At 38.2% G+C, this 19,293-nt stretch overlaps 1 protein-coding gene across 1 annotated transcript in view; it reads right to left on the bottom strand.

Annotated features, from left to right (window-relative positions):
- LOC137920437 (dystrophin, isoforms A/C/F/G/H-like) overlaps positions 1-19,293 on the bottom strand; it is a 508,054-nt gene that overhangs the window by 391,780 nt on the left and 96,981 nt on the right. Inside the window, 3 exon segments of the mRNA XM_068763802.1 lie at positions 3,461-3,602; positions 5,318-5,472; positions 8,133-8,344. Coding sequence (XP_068619903.1) covers positions 3,461-3,602; positions 5,318-5,472; positions 8,133-8,344 — 509 coding nt within the window.

Here is a 19,293-nt window from a genome sequence, read left to right as displayed (position 1 = left end):
GTGATGCCATCGGTCTGCGATATTCTACTGCAGAGATTGACGACAGAAGATTCTTTTTCCAAAAAAAAACCGGTTTTAAAAATGACATGTCTGTATTTCGTATATATTCTTACAAAATGATTATGAATTCAAAAACATTACGGTTGGTTAAGTCAATAAATATAATATTATTTATAAGAACAACCGGGCATTTACTGCTAGAAAATTAGACACTTCTAGAACAAGATGGTCCAGTGGGCGTCCACTATCTACAGCTGAAATGGTGATCATGATGACACGTAACACAACTAATGCAGTATCTTGAAAGTTTGAAATAAGAACTTGAGTTAATAACAAGCGGTCGATTTTGGAACTTCGTCGACCACGAGATTGGTTTTCATATATATTAAAACACAACATGAATCTATAAGCTCACCCTGAGCTATATTATATTGTGCATTGTATACCGCTCAAGGACTAACCTTGTATTATAATTGATTTATTTGTGAGATTAACGCAAAAACAAATACGAGTACAGAAAGGTCGGTACAATCCCTGTGCGGGGCCGAAAACTTCGCGCGGTCAATTCGCGCTGCAAACTTTCGGTTGAGCCATAATAAGCCGGTTCCGGCGCTCTGCCAACTTTGCCCCGGCAGCCGGAGTTAAAAAACAAAACTATGATTTTAGCGTTCTGCACTCAAATATTTATCAAAGAAAGTAACCCGGCTCGCTAGCGTCTCTATTACATAGCTCTATTTACTTTTGTAAGACAAATCAAAGTGAATGACAATTTTTCAAACGTCGCTAAATATAATAGAGGCGTTCAAGAAATGTTTTTTATGTAATTTCTCCTATGATAACAGCAGTCGTGGGCAAAATGGTTCAGCGCACGACTCTCCCGAAGCGACATCGCTGCATATTCTTAGTTTATGTACACAGGACTTAGGTAACACAATTTAACATGCGTAAAGAGACGCACACACATAACTATCGAGAGCGCAACTCTACCCCATCGCCGCGACGTCAACGTTTGTAAGGTCACTCGCAGCGTGTTTATTAAACTTTCATATGAAACGAAAAGTATGAGGAGTACTAATATAATTGGAGTTATATAGACATTAACACTTCCATGTAATCATCTTATAGTAGACTGTCACAGAGTCACACTAATCGGTGTATCATAACTCCTGAAGATGCCCCGTGGAGGGGTGAAACACGTGTTGAGTGATTTAGCGGTGGTATTTGTGTAATTCGCATTGTTTGCCGCATGCGCATTTATCAGCGGGTTGGCGAGCGGTACACTTTGTTGCACGACTACGACTGCATGTGCGGAAGTGGCTAAATATTGGTCCTTTTCTTACTTAGGATGGACTACAACTATGCAAAACAACGGACAATGCAAAATAACGCCTGATTCCATTTAATATTAATCAAAGTGTTATCCTACTGAATATTACAAACGCTCCATTGTTTATAAAAAGATGTCGAGCGTTATGAACGACAGCGTAAATATCTCACACAAAGACCCAAACCGATCGCTCGCGGACTGCGTTTCGATGAAAATGTGCTTAAAAAATTGCAGAACCACGTGCTTTGATTAAACAGTGAGGCCTCCGTCTACTGGCCTTTTAAAACTCACGTCCCCGTAAAACATCTAGTAATACTTTAACGATCGATTCCAGATGACAGCATAACAAAAAACGAAAAAAAAACTTTTGAAAATTAATTACATCGAAGGTAGAAAAATAGAAAGTTCAAAGAGTATCTCGATCAAGATATTTAGATTAGATAGTTCAATAAAAATATATTTTTTATTATCTTCTCTCTTCTAATAAAAGCCTATTCAGATGGCCATAAAGTAATTAGCGCAGCTTCCGCATCGAGTCTAATTACTCTTAATTTAGGAACTCTGGATCGTTTCATTCAGAAGCTCACGTGACTTAATGTGGAAAAATAACGTAAATGCTGAAATTCTACTCGACATCGCATCTGCACGGCTAGTGGCGACATCGGTCGACCAAAACATGTCAGTCTTTCGTTGTTGCAACTATTTTCACGTAAACAATGCGCTTCACTGCCATCTATGAAGTATCAAGTCAAACACGCAACATTTCTATTTTGAAAAACGAGGCTACTACATAGCCGTTTCACTTCGTAGTACAAGTACAATTTCAGAGATGGCGTTGTATTTATTTTAACAAAGCGCCACCTCGCGGAATTGCTTTAAAAGAATGAAATAAACTTTACTACATATATTTAATTTGGAATACACTGCCATCTATGTTTCGTTAAAGAGCACAAATGTAAACAAAGTTATACAAGATATACATTTTAAATATAAGAATATAGAATACGTGGCCCCAACATCACTGGGGCAACTCTCGCCCACTTAACATTCATCGTTCCCAAACGAATGAAACTAAACGTCAGTGACGTATCTTCTGGTAGACACGCGACCCGCATTGGATATCTCTCTGTTCGATTATATCGTGGAGCTATGTAATATTATACGAGTCATCTACTATCCTAATTTCATTGCGCCGAAGCAGAAGACAATACCCCATAATTTGACTACACATGTCGCGGTGAGAAAGTTACCTGCTCACACATAAGCCGGACGCGTTTGTTGCTACATTTTTTTAACGGTTATTTATTTTTTCTATCTGACTGTATTAATATTATTATTGTTTCTTGTAAGTTCTTTTAGACGGCGCATCCACAATAAGAGTTCGACCGACACGAGCTCAAACTCACGAGCGACTATAACGTACACTCATTCACACTGACTCACTAGAAACTACCTGTGGTACTGTTCAATTGCTAGCCCACGACAACCTTTAAATGACTGAGTATCGCCTGAAGAGCACCGCCTTGACAAGCGTCGTCGCGACGTGCCGCTACTTGCGCGACTATTGGAGCCCGAGCGAACTATAGTATTATTCCAGCAGGTGCACAAATACCCATGTAATTTTTTTATGTAATAATGCAAGAAAGCACCTTCCTGCAAGAGCAACAGCTGTCTGTTAAAATACCGGGGTGACTGAAGGTGCCCAAAAGGCTTCGCATAGGCTGTACCCGTTCCTTTTACCTTCTTAAAGGCGATGGTAGTCCTTGTTTCCATTTCATTACAATATATACTATACGAGTTTAGTCTACTGCATACAAACGTGTTTGGTGATCTTGTGCAACGAAAAGGGTTTTTTTTGTTTTTAGTTAACAGATCACTCTGTTATGCGAACTAATTTCGACGAAGCTGCACAAAGCCCAACGGCCAACGGCAATAACATCAAATGCAATACAAGTATTCTGTAACAGATATCCATATGGAACATGCCTGCGGTTCACTTCACATAATAGTCTTTCATTTTATTTAAATTTCTCAAGTTCTAAATAATAATACGGTAATCTCAAGATACACATTCGATGCAGTCGCTGTGAAAAATACATTACGTGTGTAGAATGCATTCACAGGCGCACTTACCTTGAGCAGATGGGGGTCGCGCTCGGCGGCGTCCAACAGCGACTCGGCCTCGCTCAGCCAGGCCACGAACTTCTCCAGCGAGCGGTCAAAGTTCTGCAGCGACGACACGGCCGAGTGCAGCGCCTTCCCGCGGCCCACGATGCTACACAACCAGACAAATGTTTTTATCTGTTGCTGTGTGTGGATGCTACTATAATAACAACTGGTCTCCGGCAGATGGCACCACAAGACGATATATCAAGGTTTATTTATTTCTTTTTAAGGTCCTTCACGACTGACTTAATGAGTCTACAAACTTACGACAGTCCCCGGGCCCATTTTAGCTAAATGTATCGCGTTCATGCCGCAAAACGCCAATTTAATAATACATAACACCGTTTCAGCTTAAAATTCCACTTGCTACCGTAACATTCATTTTATCCTACATTAAAACATAGTAGCTACATAATATATAAACGTGGAAGCCTTCTATTAGTTTTCGATTTTTCAGTTTTACGACTTCTGAGTGATTAATGGCTACAATACGCCAAGCACAGTAATATTAATACAATACAATATAAACAGCGACATTTGAAAACGAAAGAGTATATAGTATCATTAGCATTCATACACAGTCCGTTATGTGTGTGAATGCGTTTGATTATTGATTTTCTTACGTAAAATGGTGATCAAACATGTAAGTACTAACGATTTATCGGTGTTGTAAAACAGCTCTCGAGTTAGATCAGTACGAAGAAATTTCGGCTTGTTAATCGGCTGTCACTCGTTTCAAAATATAGAACAAGAAACTCTCATATATGCGTTTGAGGCAATCTTTGATGACTTTTTTAATAACAGAGATTTGTCTCGTAATTTATTTGGATATATTCTTTCACCGCATTCAAGCAGTAACAATTCATACAAAGTTGGCGCCAATTGAAATTCATATCTTCAGTATTGTACGTAGCAGACCGTACTTAATTGGTTATGCAGTACGACACAACACAATGGGTACAATACAAAATAATGTTTGCGATATAAATGTAAAGTTGCAGAGAACTTGTTTTCCGTACTTGAGTGGCTTTTTATTATTGGTCTCTGAATCCGTAATATTAATTATATAACCTATATTTTCTGAAAACGTTGATTGCCGTTGACATTATTGCAGTTTGAATACATACTACAGCAAATGTTTTGATTATTTGTAAAGTTATTCGCTCCGGGCGCCACCACATTTGACACTTTAATTATTGAGCAAAAAAATTGAATCAATCGTTGTAATATAATAAATAGACAAAGTGATATTTTGTCAAAAATAAGTTATTTTAATTTTGGTGAAATTGTGTTGAACTGTTGAAAAACAGAAACAGCAGAGCAAACATTTTCCTATAGAGGGCGCTAAAACCACATCCAAAGTACTTCTACTCCTTGATTTTAGAGGGCGCTGTTCACAATTTTAGGTACTGTAACATTGATCTTAAAATATAGGTTGAGTAGGGTAATATTTTAAGTGGTTAATAAATAATACTTCGACCTCGATTCAGAGCCGAGCGGAGTGACTACATCATGTATTCAGGTCATAGTTCATAAAAATTCATATTCTTCCAAAGATTACTATTATAAAAACCAAGTAAGTTCATTATCATAATTTCAGGCGACGTCTACAGCTGGACGTAAGCCTCCCCCGGTCCTATTGGAGGACCGGTCGGAAGCGGCTTGCATCCAGCGTCATCCAGTGACCTTTACAAGATTGTTTGTCGCCTTATAGATTGAGGACTTGCGCTGCGGTTTCCGGACGTGGTCTCTGCTACGTATATTATGCTATTATATATTTTCGATGGGAAAAATGCTGGTACCATAGCAGCGGCGAAGGCTCACCTGTTGTTGAGCTCGTTGTAACGATGGTTGATGGCCTCCGTCGCGCGCTTGATGCGACTGGTGTCGTCGTTGCGGTACACGGCTATGAGGCGCTGCGTCAGCTGCCCGAACAGTTCCACCTGGTGCTTGTACTGGTGCACCTCCGCGTGGAACGACTGCAACAACAAAACCAGCATACGTCACCAATTATGAACACAGCAGTTTCAAAAGGTTCGTGAGAGGAGGTAAATAGGGATAAGCTTCTGTAACTTTGGTCATGTCTGAGGTTTATTCCTCCTTTTAAGCAGGGCATTAGGAGCGGTAAAAATAATTGCGCAGTATTTCAACAGAGGAATGCATACAATATTTATAAATTATATATTTGCAACTTCTTCAAAAACACTCTTTGATAATAAGAAATAGATTAATGTATAATAAAATTTGCTTATATATAATGGTATTATTTGTCTTTATATCCGAGGCTGCAAAGGTTCCAAACGTGTCATGTTCTGAGAAGAACTCATAACCAAGTCGGATTTTTTTCTCCTGACAATTTTAGGAAACATCTGTTATAATTTGTAATATAATAATCCGTGTTGCAGAGCCATTTGTTCACAAACTGTTTTACAACTCACAAATCAAATAACTGACAAAAAATATCACTTTTATTCTAACCTTATTTAATATTAATACTTCGATAAATAATCATGAACATACGGATTACGTGCTACTTGTGCGAAGAGCGTTCGAGAGACGACAAGAGGGCGTTACTGTGCATCTCTGGAGTATAACATATATCCGATGTAGATCCGATGTGCGAGACTGTTTATCTGTTGCTTTAGTGTTCTATATACATTATATCAACATAATCTGATATGAAAATCAAATATTTGATCAGTTTATGTACACATAAAAACGAAATTCCCTCTAGAATTTATTTGGATAGACGCCGCAGGTCAGGAGCTTCTCGTGTATCGTATAAAGCCGCGGGCGATGCGATGGCAAGTCAAGTAAAGTTTCCCTTTACTTCGCAGCCGTCCATTACGTGGCCGCGTTGCTAGATCTCTGAGAACGCCCGCGGCCATTCGCTTTGCCCCAGTAGTTAGGCGAAGATCAATATCCTTTAGTCTAAATAATCCAAAACTGGGTGTGCCAAGACGCGCGCTATGTTCAAAATAATATGTTTTCGGCCGCAGCGCTATGCTCTTGCCTGCAGCGCTGCGTCGGCGGCGCTAATTGCGGCCGCGGCGCGTGACCTAACGAATGGGAACAATTACGCGAGTGAGCGCTTTGAACTGTTTAAACGTAACCAGGGCTGGCAGCAATGGTGTTCATAAAAAAGTTAAAGTTTAACATAATTTTTTTCAAGCAGGCATTTACAGGTTCTTTTGATTCATCAATTAACATTATTATTTATAAGCCATCTCCGGGTGGGAAGGCTGGTCTGTCGAAAAGTGCCGGAAACTCAACATTTGCTCTTTTTTAACTAAATTTAATAATGTTTGGTGTGTACATTATAACATAAACTCTGCAAATGAGTTATACAAACCAAGTTACATACATTTCGATCAACTAAAACTGCTGAATGCTATAATGAAATTTATTTAATTATACACTTATAATTTAAGTTTTGCTTGTTTTTATTTTACGAGTAATAGGGTTATGTAGACCATGCTTTAAGCTAACAAAACATCTGTGTCCGGGCCCGTGGTACCCACCAGACTTACATTTTATTTACTATATTAAAAGCTGAACAATAATATGTTTACGGATAATCAACAGAATTTTACAATTTTACTATTTGTATTAGACAGCCTGATCTTTTTCTGAAATTAATATAACAACTATTTCAGGATAAAGAAATAATTCGTAAATGCAATGAGAAGGATTATTTATGTGACATTAGTTTTGGATTGAGTTGCTTGAACTGTGTTAAGAAGTTCTAGCAAATATGATTGCGAAAAATTCTGCTTGATATTGTTGTATGCGTTCCTTTGTTTGGAACCTATGTAAGTCAGATATCATTAAAAAAAGAAGCTCTATTTGATTCTAGTCTGTACCAAATTGCGCTATTTTAGTACTCTTCACTTGACACGTAAGTAATCACGAAAGTCACGGATACAGTCACTACATCGGAGCTCAACATCAAGCAACGACTCGGCAATCGGTTGGTCTAAAGTTTTACAATAATTTGCACAAGTTATGCAGACGACACTGCGCAAGACGGATAGACAGCAAGCACTCCCGAAATCAAGTTCAAAAATGTTTTAATTAGCATACGATGAATTACATTTCTTGCTAACTTCAAGTTAAGTTCACTACCTGTTCGTCCGACAAATGCCACAAACCTGAGAAGTACGGGTAAAAGAAAGCCAACGGGACTATTTATTTTTTTAAATATTATAAAATAATATAAACATATATATGTATTTTTGGATATGATGTTAACATTTATATAGCTTGGAGGCGAACTTTCTATCCTCAAGGCATGCTGACGGTATATTAACCTTTATCAAAGAAACAAAAGACCTTTTTGAACATTTTGTGTGATCCTCAGGTAAACGCGTATGGTATACGTATATCCATAGAAATATTTGCTTATACAATGAAGTCGGTTTTGCGTGTACATACGACGTACGACGGTACACACGATATTGTCACGATAAGCCACAGTCCTGTGAAAACCGGTAAAGTTTTTATGGATTTAACTCTAGATCCGTTTGTGTTAAATACCTTAGCTAAAAAAAGATGGTGAGGAAGAGAGAAACGACTCCCGTGACAGCAACTGCCGTGGTGAGAAATCATGGAGTCGGGTAATGTAGGAGTCGGGGCATACCTTCTGGTCGCGCAGCTGCGCGTCGAGCACGTCGGCGGTGTGCCCGGGCGGCGGCATGGCGGCCAGGCGCGCCTCCATGCGCCCGAGCCAGGCGTCGGCGTCGCGGCGCCGCGCCTCGTAGCGCTGCGAGTCGGCCAGCATGGCGTCCAGCTGCGCCTTGCGCTGCAGCACGCGCGCGTTCGCCTCATCCCAGTGCTCGCGCAGCGCCGTCACTGCAACGCAAACACTCAACTCAATATCGACTTCACGCTACAATTTTCAAGCAATAACTTTAAAAGGCAGACCACGTGCACGTCACGCAAGCTGCCAACACCATGACTCGTTATCGTTTTTTCATTAAGAAGGTGTCTAACTCTATTTTTTGGTTACGTCTATAAATTTACTTTACTATTCTAACATAATGTTATAAGTAAATACTAGTGATTGACTCCTGTCTTCACTTGCAACAACTAGGATATTATTAATTTAAAAAACAAAATGTAAAAAAGCAAATAATTATCAATTTATTCTAATTGATTATCCATAGCTAAGAAAGACCAACGTATTTCGGGTCAGCTAATTTTTAATAATACCTCTTTAAAACTCGAATGATAGCATCTAGTAAATTTCTGTTCTCATGCTTCGGTATTTTCTATCACGCTAATTACAAAACTAGTGATAGGTTTTATTACATACAAATTGGCGACTACAGTCCATTTACTTTTAAAAATACTAATTAAATTATGTAGCCGTTTGCATCAGAAAACTAAGGAGAGGTTTCTTAAAATTTGTTAAAGACCTCATTGACCGAGTAGTATGGCTACCTGATGAGTAGAACACCTTCTCAGTGGACCGACGACATAGTCAAGGTCACGGAAAGTTGCTGGATGTAGGTAGCGCAAGGCTGCTAATAGAGATGATATCTTAAGGAAGCCTTTGCCTTGCAGCGCACGTCTATCGGGTGATATGATAGTGATAATAAAGGCGTGGCTGAGTACACGAGTTCGCTGGTGATGTTTCAATTCAAAGGTATCGGCAGGTGGCAGCCCTGCCGGTGACCCCGAGCGGGCGCCGCGCTCGTTCCCTTTGAGCGGCGGCCGCGCTCCGCCGGTTAGCCGGGTAATTGTTGTGTCCGCTGAATTGCACGGCGAAAATAAACTGCGCGCGGAGCACACCCACCCAGCCGATAAGAAGTCGAGTTCGATTCCATGTAAACAACGAAAGCTTGAGTGATGACTATAAATGTATTTGAATCTGTTTAGTAATCCACGTGGTTAATAACTGTAATATCGACAGCTCCAATCAAAGTTATTCGGCACATTCTCTGTACTTAACGAAACGCAATATGTTAAGATAATTATTTACATAAAAACTGTTATATGTTAAAACCGTTATTTTGTTTATTTAACTAATGTTACAGTAACTGATCAACCGCATGAAATTACTGCAGCTTATCAATATTGCACGCTGTCGAATAGTACAGTAAGCGAACTGTATGTTGCCGGACGTCGCCGAGTTTCGATCGGAATTTGCATCAAACTGTAAAATTGAATGAGTCAACAGCCTGAACAATAATGCTAAGTCATCGGTGCAACAATAGTACAAGTCGTAAATTTAAAGGAGAAACGGAACGCTACAAGATTATTTATATTTAAAATACGTAGTAGACTATTATTTTTGATTGCTATATTTAAGTGTCAATTGACACTTAAATATAGCAATCAAAACAGACGCGGACAAGGAATCATTTAATACTAGTGCAATAGTGTGTTTGTGCTCCAGTACGTATATTTTACTTTTTATACGAAGAGTGATAACCACAGACCCGATTTTATCGACCGACAATTAGTTTTAAACGAGAAGATAAAACATGAAATAACTTGAAAATTAAAATTCTTCAGGCACGGTTTTCTGATTTCAATCATTGTTTTTGGTACAGGCAACGGTCTAGCCTAAATTTATTAACTTAAGATTAATTGAAAGATTCGTGAGCCCACATATTCTCCAGGTCCTCACGAGTACGGTGCTATTGTAAAGATAAATTATATCAGTACGCATTGCGAAGTTAAATTTTTAAAACACGAACCAGACGCGCTTAACATCCACGAGGCCACAAGGAAGACGTCGGCAGCGGAAGGCACTTTGAAAAGCACGGCAACTGTCTTCTTACACGATATTAATAACATTACAGTTACCTAAGGTCAGTGGACGGCTGCATCTATACTTTGTGCTCTTTAATTAATTTTGCAAATTTAACTCGTAAATATGAACCCTCTGCGAAGTTGAAACATCTGACTCTTAAACGGTTAGCGTTTCATACGGCAGACAGAGAGGTAAAGTTTAATTAATGACTTCCTAGTTGCCGGGGGCGGTCGCTCTGTGTCTAAAACTTTATACGCGCGCTTGTAGTAATGCGACTTAGTTTTGTAGCGCGTAAACAAACTACAATATTTTACTGCCCGAGCATTTAGTTGCGTTCATAAGATGTAAGTGTAAAATACATGTCATAATTAAATGCTCAACAAAAGATAAATGTTTACAGTTACCATATAAGACAGCCATCTGCAAGATTTGATTCTCTAACGGTATATCAATTTTAAACGAATTTGTTTATTTTCTTTTATTCCGGAAAGACACCAAAGCCAAAGCCAAGAGGCACTTGTGCCTTATTTGTAGTGACATACAAGCAATATTACAACATTTGACTCAGAATTGGCGACTTTACTGTAATGTGTGTACCATTAATTAATTTGGACACCAAACCTAAGCTGCTCTCGGAGAGGTCTATTCTCACGTCCCACGAGACGTGGCCAAACACCGTACACGTTTATTTATAAAATACACAAAGCAACTGAATTAAGTAACCGGCGCCTTGCGCAGGCACAGGCGGCCGATCGAACACAAAGGCAACTCAACCACCACGCAGTGAACTACCACAGACTATACAACTACTAAACAAACTATTCATTAGTTATCTGATTGTCATATTTTTACTACATATTTATAAATATAACTTTATGATATATGTAATACGAATATAAGAGGTAGAACTTAATAAAAAAAAACGAACAACATTCTAATGAAAATGTTATCCTCGCTGCTTTATTATATTCATTTAGGCGACATCGAAGAGATTACATCATTTTCTCCGGCAGGGACTTTTTGAAACATAAATTACACATGAATACATTTTTTTTTCAGAAATGTCCTTAAAGTAACAAGAGTAATTAAATACAAATATCTGTAAGCGTATTTGACAAGCAAATAATAATTTATTAAATTAAAAACACTACTTCAATTACCAAAAGGTTAATGAAAGCGTTCTCAGGGGGTTATTTACAAGAATTTGTTAGTTAAGCACGCCGGAGTCCGAAAGTTTTTTTTTTTTTTAACATAAATACTATAATTTATGTGAACACACATTTAACTTTAACGTATGAAGTGACGACAGAAGGCAAATGCCGTGTTAAAATAAATGCGACAAATCAAATGCATTCACACAGACACACACACGTGTGTTTATATGTAATGCTTTATAATATTTGTGAAGTCAAACTCAGTAATTGTTTCTGTAACGAAAGAAACGACATTCGAAGCATTTAACTTCTAAATAAATTAATTATTATGGAAAGTATATTTTCCTTACATATATATATACATACTTGCTGATCCCGCAAACGTCGTTTTGCAAAAAAAAAATAATTATCAAATAAAACATAAGGGTTGATCGAAGAGGGGTGAAAATTTAGGGTTGTATTTATTTTTGTATGCTGTATCATAAAAAATCAAAACAAAAAATGTTGTCTAAGAAATAAAGAAAACAGGAGTGGACCACCCTCAACATTTATGGGGATGAAAAATAGATGTTGTCGGGAAGATTCACGAAAATCGGTCGAGTCATTTCGGAGGAGTTCAATCACGCACATTGTGGCGTAAGAATTATATTTATTTATTCACTGTTAAATTATTTTTCTCTCACTTAGCTTCTCCTTCTTTAACTTCTTTCTAACACTTAGATTTTTTTCCATACGAACTTTTCACGCATTTACATTTAGCATTTCACGGGGATACGTCAAGTAAATATTAGCCGAATGGATTGGAACGTTCTCGACGTTTGCGCTTAGAAATACATTTGGTATTGAAATATTCTCTTTACGTTGTGTCATTTCGTTTGTAACCTGCAGATGATATTATCTCACGAGCACGTTCAGTTGTAACCAAATTAATTGACGTTACTGAAGAGTCCGCATGTCGAGTACCCAAGTTCTTTGCGATCACTACGCAAGACAAAGTGTGCAAGTCAAGCAGGATGCGCGCGTTTCGTTCCCCTGCGTATTCGCTCAGGTGCTGTTTGAGTTTTAATAATTTCACATGTTCCCCTAAAAGCGGAGGACGCTCTCAATCCGCCGATATACCACCTACATCGCGCGTAGTAAGCGCCTCACAATAATTCACATCAGCCCTGCGCGGCGACGGAGGGTTCGAGTGGCATTAGCTTTGTTTCGTCGAGAACAGACTACAACCGTAGGGTGTGTATATACAAGTTCGAATATTCTTTATTCAACACATGAGTCGACCGCTAGATGGGATGTAATGTCTCAGACTTGAGAACAGGCAAGAGAAACTCAACGGGACTACGTGTTTCATTTTAAATAATGTAGAGATAAATACAATAAACATTGGAATAGCTTGGAGGTGAACATATCAATACCAAGGTGTGATGTCTTTTACGTATTTATTTACAGTATAGTAAGTACAGTACAGTATAGTAAGCTTTGCAAAAGGGTGTAAAATATAATTGGTTTGAATAGACGACCTAATTATTTGTCTAGTGTAAATCCTAAGTAGTCATTTATTAAACTATTTGAGGCAGTACCTTGCTACATGGAAATATAATTAAACTGTAATTAAACGCTACAGTTTTGATGTTACACTCCCGTTCCTCGTAGCACTTGTGACTGGCGCTACGATTATTTATCTCATTCCTACGGCGGCGTAGCGCTCGCGTAGCGCTGACGTAGCACCGAGTGTATTCACCTCGTGCTTTATTCATTGAACACGGCTCGTGAATATTCAAAGGTCGACTTGCTAATTGAGAGGAACACTTAGTTGCTCCGACTTCGAGTGGTTCACGCTGTACCTTCGGGTCAATTGAACCGAAAATAAAGTATCGGTCATTATTCTTATTTAATTCGAAATATAAATTGAAAATAAGAAACATTGCTTCATTTGGGGCGATTTAATTTTTCTAAATTGTTTGAGAAAAAGAGAGTATCAGTGTCTATCAAAGCTCTATGGTCTCAAGGTTGCAGAGGAAACCAGTGCGGCATTTATTTCTCGTGCAGATATAAACTTTCGCCCGGAAGTAATTAGTTTTCTCTTTGAAAGTCGTTGCAGCGCGGAACTAACGGCTAATAGGATGTGTCGGGCGCAGTTGCCGCCCCGTGTTTTGCATTTAAAATTAAGACGATAATCTCTACCTTGAGACGGTACAACGTGATATTTTAAAGCATTCAACCCCGAAATTACACTTTGTTCGCGCGACTTACTTAATATAACGATCTTTTTACTGTACTCGTGTAAGCGAAACAGACAGACAGACTGTAGTCGGCTCCGATAACTATAAACAAATATAAATGTTGATTTGCAGACGGTTATTTGTTTGAAAGTAATGAAGTAGTCACATAACTCAATTTTTTCCTTGCGATTTTTTATTATTGTCTTCCTGGCAGACGAAAAAATGTTTTCGCAATTTCTTTGTTGATTTTATAATAAATTTATAATCGTTTAACAGTAGTCAATGTAAAAATATACTAAATACAGTTCAAATAGAAGTCAATTTAAAAACAAGGCCGAAAGATAAATAATCATTATAAGGGAAAAGGATAATGCCGTACCGTGCTAATGACAGCTGTTATCGTTTTATCCCCATGTAAACGCATTCTTAGTTCACTATTACCAACCAATGATATAAGTTGTACAATATCTGGTACTTCATGTCTGAATATGGCGCAGTTACAAATTAAATAAAATGATCGCGGTAACGAGTTTCACGCGCTGCAGCGCGCGGGAGAGCGAGAGACACTCGACACGAAGGACGGCTTAGCCGCCTCATTATCGAGCACGTCGGGTTACGAGCTAATTAACTATCCTCGCGCTGCCTGTACACCGAGGTCAATAAGCGCTAGTGACCCGCAGTGCAATTATTGCAGGAAATGCAAATTGCGGGCGCCGTGTGACCGCAAGCAATAAACATTCGGCGATACGTGCGAGCTCACACTACGCAGTACGCATACTCTTTGGTCAGAAAAACATCATTTTTTATTTATTTATATCATCCCCTTTAAATTATTTACAGTGAGTACTACGTTATGAGAAGAATGCAAAAATAACTCAATTTAATAGAAATTAGGACCAGGTAGATTTTCCGTATAATAGCAACGTTCAATTAATAAAAAAAACAAGGATTACAAGCGGTGGACCTAAAACGATGTAATAAAAGTCCTGCTGTAGGCTGCTTTAAATTCATTTCCAATTTTTATTACAAGTTAAAATATCCTTCACACAATATTACCAACGTGACTTAACTACTTGATACTAGGGTCAAAACTCCTGGCCTTATTATATCATCGGTGTGACGGCGGTGTAAAATCGCACATTTTTTTTTAAATTTCTATATTCTACAGTTAACACATATTTAATAAACACCTGACGATTAAAAAGCGTAGGACTCAAGATTTTGTCCACTATGTGGCTACCAGATGTGGGCATTATAGCAACTCAATTGTTTGTGGGACAGAAGTGGGCGTAGCTGGAAGGGCACAGCTCCTTACCTGCGCTGGACGACGAGTCCGAGACCCCGCGCACCGTGAACGTTACATTATTGTAACGAGCAAGCGGTAGAATGCAGTTAGTTTTGTGGAGTGCTCCAATTAATATTTATAATATCGTCGTTGTCGCACTGACATTCTTATGTCATTCGTAGCACTCAAAATTTAGATGACGTATGTGGCGTTGCCAACAGTTTTATTTGTAAAATAGTTATGTTGATATGTAAATTACATTTAGATTTATTCAAATTTAACTAAGGGGAGACTATATAAGTAACTTTTAGGTACAGACGAGTATTTGTAGGTCTTGTTATGTAACGTTACATACGTATCGTATAAGGATTATGTTTGCGTGACATCAACGCTTCATGAAACTCCCAATATAACCCCAAATATGCCAGGCGCGAGAACGCAAGGCGCTAACTGCCGATACAGCGCTACTTGAGCAGAAACAACATTATAAAGAAATAGAGATTAATAGAGTCACTCCACAGAAGTTGACAGCTAAGTTATTTAGTATACAAGTATAATATGTGATTTATTCTTGCAATAAATAACTATAAGTAAATTGCTTTTTTAAACGGTTTTATTTAGTTCGACCCGTACGGAATTTATTTGTTTATTTATTTGGGTCAAAATTAGAAATTGAAATTCCCTTCCCGTTGTCAGATTGATCTGAAATTTGGTACACACATTTAATTTAGATGACAATACTATATAATAAAATCAATAACATTATCAATCTAAGGTGGCCGCCGATACAAAATGGCGGATTAAATATCTTTCCTTAACCCCCTCAATATGGGTATCAAATGAAAGGGCTACACTACTATCACTATGATTATGTCAAAATTTAAAATTCAAGATGGACGCCGTTCCAATATGGCCGACTAGGTATATATTTTTCCACAACCACCGCAATATGGGTATCAAAAAACCGTTTAACTTAAAAGTTTTTTAAATGCATTCATTTTAGATCCTTTGGCGAAAGTTATTTGGGCATAAACAACGACGGCGAAGAGTGAGTTGTCACTTGAACTGTCAGCCAAATGTAAGACATTTTGGCGAACTGTATTGTATTGGATGTTTCATTGTAATCACCGAATTTATATCAACGATTTCGGCAATGATTTTATTTAATAAAATAATACGCTTTTTTTCATATGCATATTGTTGTAACAACTTAGGTTTGTCATATTGACGAGTAGGCGAGCAATATGTACATGCTGTATTGGAATTTGTCCTTAGGATAAAATGACACCTTGGATATTTTAATTCTCATGCTTTAATGCGAGGAAAATAAAAATGTAACACAACACACGGTCACGACAAACACAGCATTGGCAGTATATCGTCAGCAGAAGTAAATGCAGTTAGTGTAGGAAAAGGCTTTGGGTCTGCAAGTCGAACCTTTCAATAGATTTCTCAGGTGCAAGAACTGCGCGCCGGTGGCCGACACGGGCAGTCCACCTACGTCAATACACACATAAACATAATTAATATCGTTACTACTACTACAATGCAATGTTTGATAACAAATATATAAAAATGGTTTGATATGATGAGTATTCAAAATTTGCACATTTGATACCTCGTTTTCGGGTTTATATTACATATACTTAATTACTACAAAAATATTTTATTTCACATTTATTCAATAAATAAAACTGTACAAGTTGATTAGGAAAAGGCATAAAAGCTTGAAAGGTATCTTATAAAAAATAAGCGAGGCATCTCTTTAAAACTTTTATATCTATAACCAGACCAAAGCAAATGTGCGGTTTTTAGCCTTAAGTTAAGCTGGCTTGCTTCTTGAAGACAACGTTCATGAAAAACAGACCGCACTGAGGACCGAAACAAAAAACAGCAAATCAAATAAAATATTCATATGTTTGTACGCGCGTGTAAATATTGAAGCGAATAGCGAGCACACGGCAGCGGCATGGCCGCCCCGCGAACACGCTGCGGGCTCGGCGGTTTCCTTTTGAGGCTGTCAATCCGGTTCAAGGCAGTGGCGCGACCTCTCGCAGCTTTTTATAAAGGTTTTGTCAAACTATGACTGCTAGGTGAAATTACAAATGTATTTTATTTGGTCATGTTATTTTCTCTTTTGCGTCATTTAAAACGATTACTCGTATACGTCATTTATTGCGATAAAAGCCACATTTATATAAATCAGAGTTAAATAGTAGCCTACTACTTTACTGCATCGACATCCCACATCTCAAAATAAAGCAAAGGTGTCAAACGCGTTCAGGTTTGAGCCAACGAGAAACTCAATTTTATATGCTTAGTACGTCTCAAGAATATCTTTAACAAAGATATAAAGTGGAACTTGCAAATGTTCGCGAAGTATAAAGCTATTCCGAGTTTCATTTTCAGATAGCATGTTAAGATAAGCTTTATAACGAGTCACGTAACATCGCTTTGGTGTGCTCGCACCCTTATCCGCGGCTCAATTCGGTTTGCGCGCCAGTCGGCGCCCTCGACGTCGCCTTAATGACATCTGTTGCTCTGAATGCACGCCGCCCGCCCCCGCCCCCGCCCCCGCCGCCGCGTGCCTCCGCAAGCCGGCGCCCGACGCCGTAACAAGGCCGCGCGTACGTAGTAGACACTACGGACGCAGAGGGACGTCTTTGTACGCGAAAAAAAAACTTTTAATGCCGTAACGAATTCTCAGCTCTGTATTTCTCTGCAAAATTGAAGGAAAATATTTTTTTTCTTATGACGTTATGTTTCCTTGTCAAAAAGCGTCGACAAGTTTTTCGTTTCAGGTTTTAACGGCTTATAGTTTGGATACTGCAGGTAATATTAATGACGCTGCACTAATTAAGTTGTGACACTTTTGATCTAATACGAAATACCAGGCAAAGCGCAAAATCACATTCGAGTCGTACAAAATAAAGTCGGTACGTTAACAACGTGAACAGTGTGTGCCATAAATTTAAAGGAAATATTTACTAAGTGAAAAAAATATTATAAACTAGCTATACCCCGCGATTTCATCCACTTGTGAGCCGAACATTAATTTCACAATTTACATAAATTCTTATGTCACCCACAACTCGAAACTTCATAATTTGGCCGCTGTTATCGTTTCAATTCAAATCAGCATGAAGTCGATGAAATTCATTTGAATGACAGTGGCGCCATCTCTTGAAAATTGATCATATCAACTTAAAAACCTTCGTGGGCTCGTGCGCAATAATTTTGCTAGAGATCATCATATGATCGTGTATAAAGTTTGCGATTTTAGAAAGGACATACTTATAGGCAAACATTAATTTTTATATTTTTACGTTATTATAATCACAAGACATAGTCCGGTATATTCTTTTCATTGAAAATATGCTTCCTTCTGGTTTTCATGTTTTACTACTCAATGATCTTTATAGTCGCTCCATGCGAAGCAACTGGCTCCGTAGTCTATAACACCAAGATATTTAACTTCGAAAAGTGCAATAGCTTCCACACCAATCACTCTGGGGACACGAATCTTTTTTGAAAAAATAAAATCCTTCACAACTATTTCACCACACTTTAAAGAGGATGAAAGGTTTATTTCAAAATTCCGTTCATAAACCTACCCGATGCCAGCCCACAAACTCACCTCTGAAATCATCAAACTTCAAACTCCAAAATCGCGCCAGCCATAACGTTTCTTTCTTTTTTTTTAATTGATCTTTTTGCTAAACTTCTGATTAGCAGAAAATAATACCGATATTGGAGAAAAAACAAAAAAGATGAGTTATGAAGCGCAGTCGCCATTTTGAATTCACCAAAGATCACATTTTTTTGAAATACACTAAACAGTGAAGAAACTCCCTTATATTTTCCTAACCTCCATTTCCAATCTTCAAAAAGAGAGAGACTCGAATATAGTTCCCGATAGGAAAAAAAATCTTTTCCTTGCATTTTACTGGCAGCCAGTGTTACCAAAAAATGATCAAATATAACGACTGCGACGGCGACAAGTTTGCCAGTGTAATTTTTTAATCAAAAATGTTGCTCCTTGTTTATTACATTTTTTTGTATGAGAAGTCGGAAAATTTGTATGAGCGAGGGGTAAAAAACTTAACTTCGAAAAACTTCAGTGAGAGTCTTGTGTTCGCATTTTGGTAAGCTCGTCTCGTATTCGTATTTGGAAAAAAAGCAATTTTTGGCAGATTTTATTTGGGGGCCCCGGAGGGGTGTTTTCGAGAGAGCGAAAAGATCCATTGACATTGCGTGACTGCGCTCCTATACGGGTGTGCGATATCTCGGCGGCCATCGTGTTTTTTAGACTCGCCGGACTTTTATTGTTTAGAGCATCCCTAGATGACCCGAAAACTACACGAATGTCAAGAAAAAAC

This window comes from Battus philenor, unplaced genomic scaffold (genome assembly GCF_028537555.1).
Source record: "Battus philenor isolate CCGP_79_NKW_IND1 unplaced genomic scaffold, ilBatPhil1.0.hap1 SCAF_18, whole genome shotgun sequence".
Lineage (NCBI taxonomy): Eukaryota > Metazoa > Arthropoda > Insecta > Lepidoptera > Papilionidae > Battus > Battus philenor.
The sequence above is the reverse complement of the archived record's forward strand: the minus strand, read 5'-3'. Positions and strand labels throughout refer to the sequence as shown.